This window comes from Leptodactylus fuscus, chromosome 2, assembly GCF_031893055.1.
Source record: "Leptodactylus fuscus isolate aLepFus1 chromosome 2, aLepFus1.hap2, whole genome shotgun sequence".
Lineage (NCBI taxonomy): Eukaryota > Metazoa > Chordata > Amphibia > Anura > Leptodactylidae > Leptodactylus > Leptodactylus fuscus.
Window position 1 is genome coordinate 91,365,428 of NC_134266.1, and position 13,484 is coordinate 91,378,911.

Genomic DNA, 13,484 nt, shown 5'->3' on the forward strand with positions numbered 1-13,484 from the left:
CCCTACCCCATTTGTCCAGTGTTTCCTTTTCTTTTTTTTTTTTTACTCACCTCTCCTACCAGGCCCAAATGTAAAATGTGTAATAAAGCTGGTATCTAACATGTACCATTTAGAATAGTGGTATATTGTAAGTGCTTGAGGGCCCCCTCAAGGTACAGAGCCCTGTGGCAACTGCAACAGCTGCACCCCCTATTATTCCTCACACGATTTGATCAAAATACACAACTGATCAAAACTCAGGCTAAGAACCTCTACTCTATATGTACAGTAAATATAGCAGTAATGCAATGCATAAATGACCTATATAGTCAATGTTAAAACAACAAATACCTGTGTGAAACCCAACAGACCCCATTACAAGCCATTGTGGTCCATTGTGCACAGCTGGTGCTATACAAGACTCATGAAAGAGCTGTCTTCTGTTATATATGGACCCTCAATACAGGTGTGAACAGAGTATTACATTTACCAGAAGTATCTAATGCTTTACATCATTCTGCCAAATGAAGGTTTGGAATTTTGCCAGTATTACTGATCTAGATCACACTTGCAGGAATGTATGAAACAATATGAAAAAGTATTTAATACATTTTTTACAATTCATGAACATATATTCTTATGTTAAATAGTATGATAACAGAATACTTTATATGTGGTTAATCTGATATCAGTTTTCATTAAAGAGAGAGTTAACAATATATTATAAGTTCTATATCCAGCTCAGCATCCTTTTAAGCCAAACCTAGGAGTGGCTCCAGCACACAGGGAAGGTACAAACCTATTCATTAAACCTTTTGTGTGCAGGTTTCGCTCCTGGTGTGTGAATGAGACCTTAATATAGTTTAGAAGTTATAAACCAGTTTTAGCTGTAGAAACTCTCTGAGCATTATTACATGGTTGCCAGTACAGTCATGGCTCGGTCTTTAGCAGGCATGTACTACAGCAGAATACAAATGGACTTCTTTGTAACCCTACTTTAGTCCGTTCATCATGTGCTTTAAAAATGAAAAAGATACATTTTTCAATGAAAAAAAAAAAAAAATATAGGGAAGTGGAAAGTCATTTCTGGCTCCATCATGAAGATATGGACAATATAGATAAAAAATATTTTGGAATAGCTTAAAGTGTGTTGGTGGCAATAAGACACGGTTGGAATACAAACTCTCTTCCTTTGCTTTCTGCAAATGTTCTCAGATTTGTGACGTACTTCAGCGTATGTAGGTGCTACATAAATAAAAAGGAATAATAAGAATAGGACATAAATTTCAGTCTGCTGTACAGAAATCCAACTTCATCTAAGATAAATCTCCTGTTCATCTTCATGGAGGCTTACTAAGTCTTCCTGTTTTTCGTCTGTGTCTGGTAGATCTTTCCAGAGCAGTATGTACATACCTGTCATACATAAACAAACCAGAAGCAAAATGTCCATTAGTACAGCCTAAAATTGCATCATAATCATAGTTAGAAGTCATATTTTTGCATACAGTATCAAAATTTCCAGTTAGGGCTGGGCAATTAATAAAAAATTGCAAGGCACAAATTTCGGTTTGGTTATTACAATATTAATCAGGCTACTTAGGCACCGCTAATGTTATTTTAACCCCCCCCCCCCCCGTTTTAAAATAAAACCATAGAAACATATATGTAAATTATACTTATTGTGCACGGTGGGTGGTGATGCACGGTCCGACGTCATCTTCTGGCAAGCATTCCTCTTCTTTCGCCGATGCACTCCGGTCCTGGCTCTTCACCAGCTTCATCGTCCTCTTCTTCTGGCAGGATAGGCTAAAATCTGGCGGGTGCGCTGTAGTGCGCCCTCCAGAGCTACTGCGCACGCTCCGGCGCCATTTTTTTCGATGGCAGTACGCTTGCGTCTTTGAGGCAAGCGATACTGCACACGCGCCGGATTTGAACCAATCCCACCGGAAGAAGAGGACGATGAAGCTGGGGAAGAGCCAGGACCGGAGGGTGTCGCCGAAAGAAGAGGAAGGCATGCCAGAAGATGACGTCGGACAGTGCATCACTGCACAGCTTGCACGATAAGTATCATTTACATGTTTTTATGGTTTTATTTTAAAATGGGAGGGGGGTGTAAAATAACATTAGCGGTGCCTGAATAGCCTTTTTAAAGGCTATTCACGCATATGTGGGGCTCATACAGCATAATTTTGCTGACAGAGCCCCTTTAAGTCTGCTTGCACAGTCAGTGTTTGGTCAGTGAGTTACAAAAGACACTATTCGCCAAAATATGATTTTTTTTTACTATAAATAAAAAGCATTATTTTATGACTGCCTATATTGTAATAAGTATTCTATCCTGCAGGTGGCAGTGTCATCTAGAAAACACAAACAATGCACTTCAAATTGTGTAGACAAAAGATGCATCCTGAGTAAAGTTTACAAATTGCTAACAATGAACATATAACAAACCTATTTGTGTCTCAGTAAAGTGTAATCTGTCCAAGACACTCAGAAACAGTGTAAGATTACAGCCCGTTTACAGTGTATTTAATGCATACTATATTCCCCAAATGGGTCATCAATATTCTTTGCTCTCCTCTTGTCCATATAGTCCATAAATCATTCTGACAACGTGCACTGCAGTAATGTACTCATCCATTCCAGTGCATTCTGTACACTGCTAGTCTCCTCTTTATACAGGGTAACAAGGTTAGACGGGTTGGTATCCCTTAGCCATACCGTTACAGCAGTCAAAAAAAACCATAATAGCAATATAAACAGTTAAATATGAAAGGACATTGTGTGATGTTGACTCAATCCTTGTTTCTGTGCACAGATTTCAATTACATCTGCCAAATAGTGTCCCGGGGAATGCTAAACATGTGTAACTTGGCAGCTCTTCCCTGCATTGATCACAGACATGCAAGTCCTGCTTTATCATCAGTAAACACCTGTAAATGGAACATTACCACATAGAAAACAATGGCTTCTTCAGCAGTCAGCTCACTCAGCCAGGATAATGTGGGCAGGGAACGCTGCCATTAATAAGGTACTCCTTGTGACACAATCTAAAAGTGCAGGCTTTAGTGCATTAAAATTCAATAATGTCCAAGAAGAACATGGTCGGCCACTGCGCACTATGACACTCCCCACTCATATTGTTTAATGTACAGTACATATAATATAAGATTAGATTTCAAGTAGCAGCAATTAACACATGAGAGTAAAGCCAGGTTCACATGGGGTTTTTTGGGACAGATTTTGACGCGAAATCCACGTCAGAATCCGGCTAAAAAAAAAAAACGTCTCCCATTGAAATCCATAGGAGCGGAAAGAAGAAGCGACATGATCTTTCTTCAGGAGGATTTGCCTTTCGACATCTGCCCCGTGACACCTCCCTCCCAACTAGGTCCATTCATTTGGGCCTAATCCGGAGCAGAATGCCTAAGGCTGAGTTCATACAGGGTTTTTTTTGTCTAGAATTTGACGTGGAGGCCGCCTCAGATTCTGGACCAAAAAAGGAGTAGCCGCGACTGGATGCTGATGCAGTGCATTTTCTTTGATGGCTGGTACACCGTGGGTTGCAGATTTAAGACCCTTGCCCTCTTGTGAGCTATAGAGAAAAGATTTATGATATACAGTTTTCTATTCTCAGAAAGGAAAAAATAATAACAAAGAAAAAAATAGCAATTGGTCAGCAGCATGTAGTAAAGAAGGGATTCAGTGGGGGAGGATGTAGTGCAAAAGGGGATATGATTACTATGTAGGGGGCACTGACAGAGGATGAGAATGATGGAAAGCTGTTATGCACAGACATGTTGTAAACAAGTCTTTTGGTCCAGCTTTAGAGGGAAATGTATATAATGCTACGGTAAATTGTACGGATGGGACGCGTCTGCTGGTTGTGAGGAGAAGTTGTACAGGGGACCACAGTGAGCTTTTGTACCAGGACCCGTGAGACTCAAGTTAGTACGCTGCTTTACTGCCACTATATAATGCTACAAATTTTCCATCCATAAATCCGGGTCGAAAATATACAGCATCCATGTCTTGTGTGTATGTACCCCAATACTGCAAATGTTTTGATGGCTTGGATGTGATTCCATGAAGGTGCACTCATTACCTACTGTATTAACTTTGTATTTTTAGCTTTGTGGAACCCACTGTTGGTACAATAAGCAAGTATAAAGATTTATAGAAGCTCAATAAATTCCCTATAGCCTTGGAGTCTTAGAGATACTTGTAAAATAGGTAACAAAAAAAGAAGTGTTAAACCAGATAATTAAAATAAGTGCAGGATTCACAGAAACAAAAGCAGCACTCATTACTGACATATCAAGAGACTGAGCATTATACTTGCCTGATTTATCCATTCTGTTAATGTTGTATACATACTGGCTATGAAACATCCATAAGTGGCCATTATTACAGGACAACAGACATGGCTGACAAGGAGCCACCACATGGTAGCCAACTTCATTCCCACTGCAATTGTATTAAATAAAGTTTCCATTAGGCAGTTTAATATACGATATATCACAAGTAGACACAAACAGTTTTAAAGGGGCTCTATCATTGGCAAAACTCATTTTTAACTAAGCATATATTTGCATCGCCTTTAGAAAGGCTATTCCACACATACCCTTTGTTTGTAAATCCTCCCGGCCGATTTTGAATTAGCCCGCTTTTGTTGAAATTCTATTTAGCCTCCAGCATACACCCGGAAGTTCAGTGAACACTATCTGCTGTGTGTACATAGGGGAGGTGAATGTACGGAGGCTGATGAGTCGTCAGCAGCAGAAGCAGCAGCCTCCCCCTGTGTACACAGATCACACAAGCAGTGCTCAGAGACAATCACAGATACTTCCGGGTGTATGCTGTAGGCTAATTAGCATATCAATAAAAGCGGGCTATTTCAAAAACGCCTGGGAGGATTTACAAACAAAAGGTATGTCTGGAATAGCTTTTCTAAAGGCTATGCAAATATATGCTTAGTTAAAAATGAGTTTTCACAATGATAAAATCCCTTTAAATACTCATATTCCTCCATATATTCCTCCATATTTACCATCTTAAGCAAGCGACATTCTTCAGTTTGCATCTGCATGCTTCAAATAAGTAACAGCTCCCCACAAAGTCTACATAACTGGGGAAAAGAAAGCACATTGCCTCATATTACAATTCAATTCAATAAATGAAATTAATTTAAAGAAAGGAACAAAATTATTTTAATAAAGTATTTTATAATATCTAGTAATGTCACAAAGGCTGCCAGAAAATCAAAAGATGTTTGATATGCTTTAACTCTTGCTTTATCAATTTTAACTGATAATGGACTCATCAATTGCCATCAGGGTCCCCTGAAAAAAAAGAAAAGAGTTGTATATTGCGCCTTGGAATCTGAATACAAGGTTGTGGCCAGGGTTTATCTAAGGTTGGCATTACTGGTACAGATTTGTAATTGAAAGACAAGCTATAGTTCAGACACCAAGCAAAGGCTTCAAAGGAAAGCAGCAATACAAGGCCTGGGGCAGAAGAGAAATAACAAAAGTCCTTGCCAAAGGAGACTAGGAAGACCAATAATTGGGATTATTTAAACAGATTATAATTTGGGCAGTTTGAGATAAAAGACAATATGCATTTAAATGATATTATGGGTTTTACCAAATCTGCAACATAACCGCCCTGGGCATTGATTTCTCCCCAAACATATGATGCTTACTGCAGTTTTACCACATTTTTGCAGCTTTTTTGCACAGAGATCTGGAGGACCTGCAGGAGGACGTTCACATGGTCACATGACTTCTGCATCAGAATTGAATGCAGCAAGAAGCATAGAAGTTGAGTGTTGGCTGCATATAGTAGTGTGTGGGGTCTGTATTAATTTAGGGAATCTGAATTTATTTAGGGGGTTAGGCCTAGAGTCTGGCTTGTAGAATCTGTTTATTTGTTTATGAAAGCCTGCTGTGGAGACTATAATGGTTTAGGGAGTCTTGGGTCTGATTATATGTAGTGGGTCTGGTCTGGGTCTGTATTTATAGGGTTTTCTCAAGGATCTGTATTTGTATTGGGAAGTCCGCCCTGGAAACTTCAGCATGGTTTCTATTCTGGGTTTTTATTGGCAGGATCTGAATTTATTTTGGGGGTTTGGTCTGAGTCAGTAAAATACTTGCATTGAAGTTCTGACAAGCCTGCAAAGCATAATCAGGGTATATAAAGTCCATACCAGTCTGATTAAACTGCTAAGGCTCTGTACTGTACTACACTGAGCAGAAAATGTCAACTCAATGTGATGATGCATAGGAAAACAATCCTTACAAAACAAATTAAACATGAAAGATAGCACCTATTCACGTACTTACAGATTACATGCTATCTGCCTGAATGAAAATGAGAAACTAATACCTAGAAATCAAATAAAAGGCTCATACATTCATCTGGTGCAGTCATTTGTCTGACTGTGTAGGTAACTAATATAGACTCTTAAAAACATGATGCAAATATGATGCAATGTAAAGCCTAGATAGAAATCTACCATTAGTGTTAGTGAATGTGTCAGATTATAAAACAAACCGTTTCTAATAAATATGTAAAGTGCAGAGACTAACATTAAGGTCGGAGCCCCACGTAGCATAAACTCCACGATTTTTGCAGTACTTGTAGTACCATAGTTTTACAGTATGTGCAAAGTGAATGGGATTCTGATTAATTCCATCCACACATTGCAGAAAAAAAATCCACATCAAAATGGTGCGACCTCAAAAACCATTGCATTTTATGTAAAATGCAGCATGTTTGTTATATCTACAGATACTCTGGCACTTTCCCTGTATGTATAATTGAAGAATAATGTCTACAACGGTTTCTGTGAAAAGTGCGTACGTAATGCGTTTCCACTGCGGTTTTTCCCACAGCGCTTTTTGGCTGTGGCTTGTGGGGCATTAGCCTCAGAGTGACTTTTTATTTTTGAGACTAATGTATATAAAGAAAGTGTTTCACTGGTTATCTTATGATTTACTTGGCTAATACCAGAATACATACATGTCTATGTATACATAGCTGATGTGATGTTTTACACTGATGATGATGATGGTAATCATGGCATGCTTTAACGCTTATGTTTATTTAAATTATGTGTTGAGCTACTATTTTGATGTACATCTGGTCACATGACTATATTTAGTGGTCCTCAAGTCAGCAACGTGTGAGGCATAGCTCCTCATGAAGACAAGAAGCTGTATCTATAAATAAGCATGTTTCTGTGCTACTACAGCAGTTGGGTGTGTGCCAGTGTGTCACACCTGACACCCATTGCCTGGGGTGGTGACCAAGTCTCCCATGAGAATGGAGTTGAGGAAAAAAATAGAGCTGCGGAGATATAGAGCTGCAATGCTGCAGATAAGACAACATCTGAAACTGAAGGAGGCTGACTGTAGATATTGCTGCAACAGAGCTAGGCAGCCATGTTCAGTCAGCTAGCAGAAGGGTGTATCTTATCAGCAGTGTCAGTACCCTGTATAGTTGTGCCAAACAGGAGTGTCTGGTTTACTGCTGCAACCCTGATTTAAAGAGAACATAATGATTTATGCTGCCCTAAAGTATCTGAGAGTAGGATGAAATAATATAGTGTTTTATATGTAATGGAGCAGGAGTAAAAGCAGAGGCAAACTTTACAGGACTCCTAGGAGAGACAGTGAGTCCTAAAGCCTTGCCCACTCAGGATGACAGACAGCCTACTGGGTAGGGTCAGGGGACACTCGTCCACATTAGGGAGAGTGTTTGCCTACATAGGCAGTACAGAGACTTACAAGTCATTCCTGCTCCGCTAGGGATTATGGGTAAAAAATATGCAAATCTATTCTCCTGGATGGAATTAGGAGAACAGAGTGCACTCTGTACACCACCCTATAGAGGGCAGCATCCTTAACATCATGAACGACTCAGTTATAAAGTCTTTTAATGTGCCTATGTAGGCACACGCTCTTCCTAATGTGGACGAGTGTCCCCATACCCTGGTCTATAGTCTCTCACTCTGCCAAATCAGTATCCCTACGCTATGCTGAGGATGGCCCAATAGGCCGAAACAGCGCTGTTCATAGCTGGGAATCTATTCCTTTTGGGACAGAAATACTGATTTGGCAATTAAATCCATATCATGATTAAAAAACTTTATAACTGAGTCGTTCATGATGTTAAGGATGCTGCCCTCTATAGGGTGGCGTACAGAGTGCACTGTTCTCCTAATTCCATCCAGGAGAATAGATTTGCATATTTTTTAGCCTACTGGGTACACACACTAAAATAGGGAAAGTTGTTAATCACTGTGTGTGGGTAATATAAGCAGGACACTGTTTTTCTTAGGGCTAGTTCACACGGGGCACGGTTAGGCGTATTTTGGTCCTGATTTTGACGCGGAAGCCGCATCAGAATAGAACCAAAATGCGCCTGGTATGACTGTTGCAGCTTCCGACAATCACGGCTTCCCGCTCCGGAGTAGGCCCAAATGAATGGGCCTAGTTCGGAGGGTGCTGCTGCGAGGCGGATGCCAGGGCTGAATCAGCCGCGGAATCCACCTGAAGAAAGGGCAGCTCGCTTCTTTTTTTCGTGAACGGCAACATGCCACTCACGGAAAAAAGTAAGCTAGAAGTCTACATAGACCTCTATTGTGAGGGGGCGGATTATGACGTGGATTAAGCGCCAAAATCCGCTCCCTCTTGCCCCGTGTGAACGAGCCCTTAGGAGTCCTAGTGAGATATATTTTTACCCTATCTATATGTTACAAAAAAATCAAATCTAGTTGAGTTACTTACAATTGCCATTTGAAGGGGTGTGTGACTTATTAGAAGAATTGAACAGAGATAGGAAATTTTATGGTATAGTCAGGAGCAATTGCCCAGGGCCCCCGGGATCCAGAGCCTGATGACTCCGGATCCCGGAGTCAGGCCCAGCCATATCAATAACAGAAAGGGATCCAGCGTCAGGTGCCACAGGGCCCCTTTCTGAGGTGAGTAAAAATAACAAACATTTTTACTACTCAGCTGTCCTAGGCATCCAATGTCATCTTCTGAACTTCAGCTGACATCACGTGGTCCGAACATCGCTGCTGAGGCCAGGCCCAATCACAGGCCTAAGCGCAACATCAGCTGCAGAGAAGAGGAAGATGACAGCAGGAACAGCGGAGCAGCAATAATAGTAGAGGTTAGGCAAGGTAACTATAACTGTTCTTTATTTTCCCTTACCTCCCCTGGGCCTCCGATTATACTCTGGGAACTGAAGAGACCCCAGAGTATAATATAATAATAGCACTGATGGAGTCTGTGAGGCCACTGTGCAGCATTATACTGGGGGGCCCTTCTGGAGAGCATGTTATTTTCTGTGGGGCCACTGTAGAGCATTATACTAGAGGGGGCCCTCTGGAGTGCATATTATACTGGGTGAACTGGGGAGCCTATTATACTGTGTGGGGCCACTGTGCAGCGAATTATATTTGTGTAGGGCTTCTCGGGAGCATATTATACTCTGTGGGGCCACTGAACAGCAGTATACTGGGGGGCACTGTAGGGAGCATATTATACTGTTTTGGGCCACTATGGAGCATTACACTAGGGGAACCCCTCTAGGGAGTATATTATACTGTGTGGAGGACATTGTGGAGCATTATACTGGTGGGAACCTCTGGAGACCATAATATATAGTATGGGCGCCAGTGTGGAGCATTATTCGGGGGGGGGGGGCACTAAGGAGCATTATACTAGGGGGGGCCTCTGGAAAGCATATTATACTACATGGGGCCCACTGTGCAGCATTATACTGGGGAGCATATTATATTGTGTGGGGCCACTGTGGAGCAATATACGGAGGGGGGAATGTGGAGCATTATACTAGGGGGCCCTCTAGGGAGCATATTATACTGTGGGCCACTGTAGTGCTTTATACTGGGGGAAGGGGCAATGTGGAGAGCCTGTTATACTGTGTGGGGCCAATGTGGAATGTATTATATTTTGTGGTGCTTCTCGGGAGCATATTATACTCTGTGGGGCCACTGTAGAGCATTATACTGGGGGACACTGTGTGGGGCCACTGTGGATCATTATTCTGGCAGAACCCCTCTGGGGAGTGTGTGGAAGCCATTGTGGAGCATGTTATACTGTGTGCAGCCACTAGCCGTGTAAGGGGGCTATTATAAAGGGAAATTATATACACGGGGAGCTATTAATAAGGTGAACTATTATTTATAAGACAGACTATTATTTTTAAGAGAGGAACTATTTATAAGAGGCCTGTAAAGAAGTTGAAAATTATTAAATATAAGGCATCTATTATAAGGAGGAGCTATTATATATAAATAGGGAAACTATTTATATTTTATTACTATACTATATTACTGATACAGGGCACTATTTACCATTTATAAAGGCACTATTACTGTTAAAGATGTAATATTATTTATAAGCAAGGACTATAACAACTGATGACTAGGTGCAAAAATCTATTAGGCGGTACAAGGGTGCGCATTTGAATTGTGTGTGGGGTAAAAAAGAGGCATTATTAAAGGATTACTACTAGAAGATGATGGTTTTGTTTGTACATCAGCATTTGGGGCCCGCTTTTAATTTTACCCAGGGCCATACTTTGTCTAAAACCTGCCCTGACTATAATTTAAAAAAAAAAACAAAAAAAACAGGGCTCATCGGTTATACATCTTCCATTTCAGCCCAGTCCCCAACAAACAGAACATCAGTGGCTAGCCTCAAAGCCATGTGCTGTTTGTTTACACGTCACCACTGCAGGTGGTGATTAGCTAAAGTGGCCATGTGGTGACCAACAGGACATCAACAATTTCCACTCCTGCAAGGACTGGAAAAAGCAGGGACTGAGCTGCCAACGCTGAAACAGAAAACATAACGGGTGAATTCTATTTTCATGTATTTTCAGTATATACAATTCAACTCCTTTAAGTCAACCATGGCTTTGTTTTCCATCTTGGAAAAATTAAGGTCATGTTGCCCTAATCTGTGATTTTACCACATCTTGCAGGTGACCATTTGTCACCCTGTTGCCCTAGTCTATAAATCATCCTGTGGTTGGGACAAAAACATAACAGCTATTTATAAAAAAAAAAAAAAAAAACATCCATTATACATTGCATATTAAAGAAATTGATTTTTCTTTCTTGCCTTCTTTATATGACAAATGATCTCATCTCTTTCTATGGCTAGTTATCTCATCCTGATTTATGTTGTTGTTACCTCTGCTAAGGCAGAGAGCGGGTGTAAACCAGTCATTATATCAGTATATCAGTGAGGAATGCATGAAACCAGTGGTGTGTTCACTTACTCTGTGGGAGGGATATCTGTGGAAAACATCTCCTGGTCTGTTCCTGCCAACAGCTCAGCCTTCATTCCACGTGTGCACAACACCTGCTTGCAAAACCTGCAGTGCAAGACAGAGACTTGCTTCTCCTTAAAGATGGACGCCACAAAGGACATGATGCTGCAAGTGTAAAAATGCCTTATTAACATTTGCATTGCTGAATTTATCACTTATAATAATTAAAAGGAGTTATGTACTATGATAATTGTTGATCATGTCCCTACATAGCCAGCTAGATTTGTTATATTTGCTGGATGACAAAATTGTTTCACTAGACTAGAGGATGAAGACAACATGACAAAAGACTGTTGAAAAAAGGAGAGTTTAGAAAATATTACATACTACATATTACACTATACCTCCTCAACCATGGATATATTATATACTATACCTCTTCAACCATGTCATGGATTTGCGGGTTACCGTATTGCTATTTAAAAATGGAAGGTTGGTCTAGTGCAGGGGCGGGCAATTCATTTTCCCATGGGGCCGCATGAGAAATTTAAACTGTTCTAAAGGGCTATGCGTGCCATTGCAAATTTAGCTCTACCCACTTCTACGTTAACTCTGCCCATTCTCAATCATTTTTCCATGTGCCCCCACAAAGTATAATCCTCCTACAGTTACCATAACATTATGCACCCCCACATTATAACGTTTCCCTCCAAATGTCCCACAGTATTAAGTCCATCTCCAGCTGCCCCAGTTTAATGTCCCCCCTCCATCTGCCTTTAGTTTAACTGCCCCCTAGATCTAACCCAGTTCCCTCCTCTTACTCACACATACTGTCTCTTCTCTCCTTATCTTCCTTCAGTCTCCATTCCCAGCAGCTTGCTTTTTCTGTGTAACAGCAACAACATTGTCCCGTGTGGCTCCACCCACTAACGAGTCTTAGCCTATCCTAGTGAGCTAAGGGACCTGTGATGACGTCATCACAGGTCCTTTAGCGGACTTCCCATTCAGCATCTACTTTTTTCCCAAAAGCTATAGGGGCTGGACAGAACCAGTCGATGTGGTCCGCGGGCCGTACATTGCCCAGGTCTGGTCTAGTGTCTCACCTCTTGCATAGATAACGCACAATTTTTATGCCTACTATTTTAGAGAAATATCTACTATGTGACACTACAATCCATATATTATTAAAGGAGTATTTCCTTATCCAGGATCCTATACACACATGTTGCTTACACTAAATGAAGACATTGCTTTGTCTATCTTCTTCCATTTGCCTGCGCAGTGTTCACAGCTTGTTCCTTAGGTCACAGACCACCTCCCTGGCTGGGCTAGTGACTCAGGGCTTCTATAACTCTTCTAGATTCTCTAATCTTTCATGTTAAAACCCTTTAAAGGGGCTCTATCACTGGGAAAAGTCATTTTTATCTAAACACATGCTTGCATAGGCTTTAGAAATGCTACTTCACACCTACCTTTAGTATGTAAATTGCCTCAGTGGTTGATGAAAATAAGTCAGTTTTTATTCATATGCTAATGAGCTTTCAGCCAGTACAGGAAGTTCCCAGCAGCCTCCTCTCTCCCATTATCTTCTATGTGTGTGAGGCAAAAAGGAAGCCGAGTCTTCAGCAGCAGCAGCAGCCTCCCATAGGAAACAACAGGAGAGGAGTGCACGATCTATCATGCAACAGTCTAATTAGCATATGAATAAAAACGGACTTATTCAGAAACCACTGAAGCAAGCTACATACTAAAGGTAGGTGTGGAATAGACTTTCTAAAGGCTATGCAAAGGTGTGATTAGTTAAAAATGACTTTTCCCAGTGATAGAGCCAATTTAAACTGTATTATAGTATTGTCATTGCTAGTATGCAATTCTATGACTAGGTGTCTATTACAATGCTGGTCTTCACCCCTAACCCTAAAAGAAATGATGTGTGAAGAATTCTTAGATTACATATCCTCATAATAGTCTATGAAGCATAGAATAGATTACTATACTGTAGAATATGCAGTTGTTGATACCGTCACTAGGAAGTGAAGAGCAATGTAACCAGCAGCCAAGAGAGGAGTCAGGGTGCAGGAATGAAGTTGTAGTAGGAAGACAGTACATAGCTAGAGCCAAGATAATAAGGGAAACAAAGCCAAGAAATGTAACTCATATAACCAAAAAAGACAGAACAATAGCCAAGACCAAGA

General features: G+C 40.8%; 1 protein-coding gene across 1 annotated transcript; it reads right to left on the minus strand.

The window, feature by feature from the left end:
* Positions 1-1,291: 1,291 nt before the first annotated feature.
* On the minus strand, positions 1,292-11,450 carry FAM72A (family with sequence similarity 72 member A). Its single transcript, XM_075262681.1, has 4 exons — positions 11,299-11,450; positions 5,030-5,107; positions 4,322-4,446; positions 1,292-1,392 (listed from the first exon to the last, which is right to left on the minus strand). Exons 1-4 carry the CDS (start codon positions 11,448-11,450, stop codon positions 1,292-1,294), a joined length of 456 nt encoding a protein of 151 aa, XP_075118782.1.
* Positions 11,451-13,484: the final 2,034 nt, after the last annotated feature.

Bases quoted from the DNA above. Each gene is read 5' to 3' on its own strand.
- FAM72A (XM_075262681.1), bottom strand. From the start codon at position 11,450: ATGTCCTTTGTGGCGTCCATCTTTAAGGAGAAGCAAGTCTCTGTCTTG. The intron at 4,447-5,029 runs GTAAATATGGAG...ATACAATTGCAG, and splicing joins AATGTCGCTTGCTTAAGATG to TGGGAATGAAGTTGGCTACC. The intron at 1,393-4,321 runs GCAAGTATAATG...TATGTATGACAG, and splicing joins TAACAGAATGGATAAATCAG to GTATGTACATACTGCTCTGG.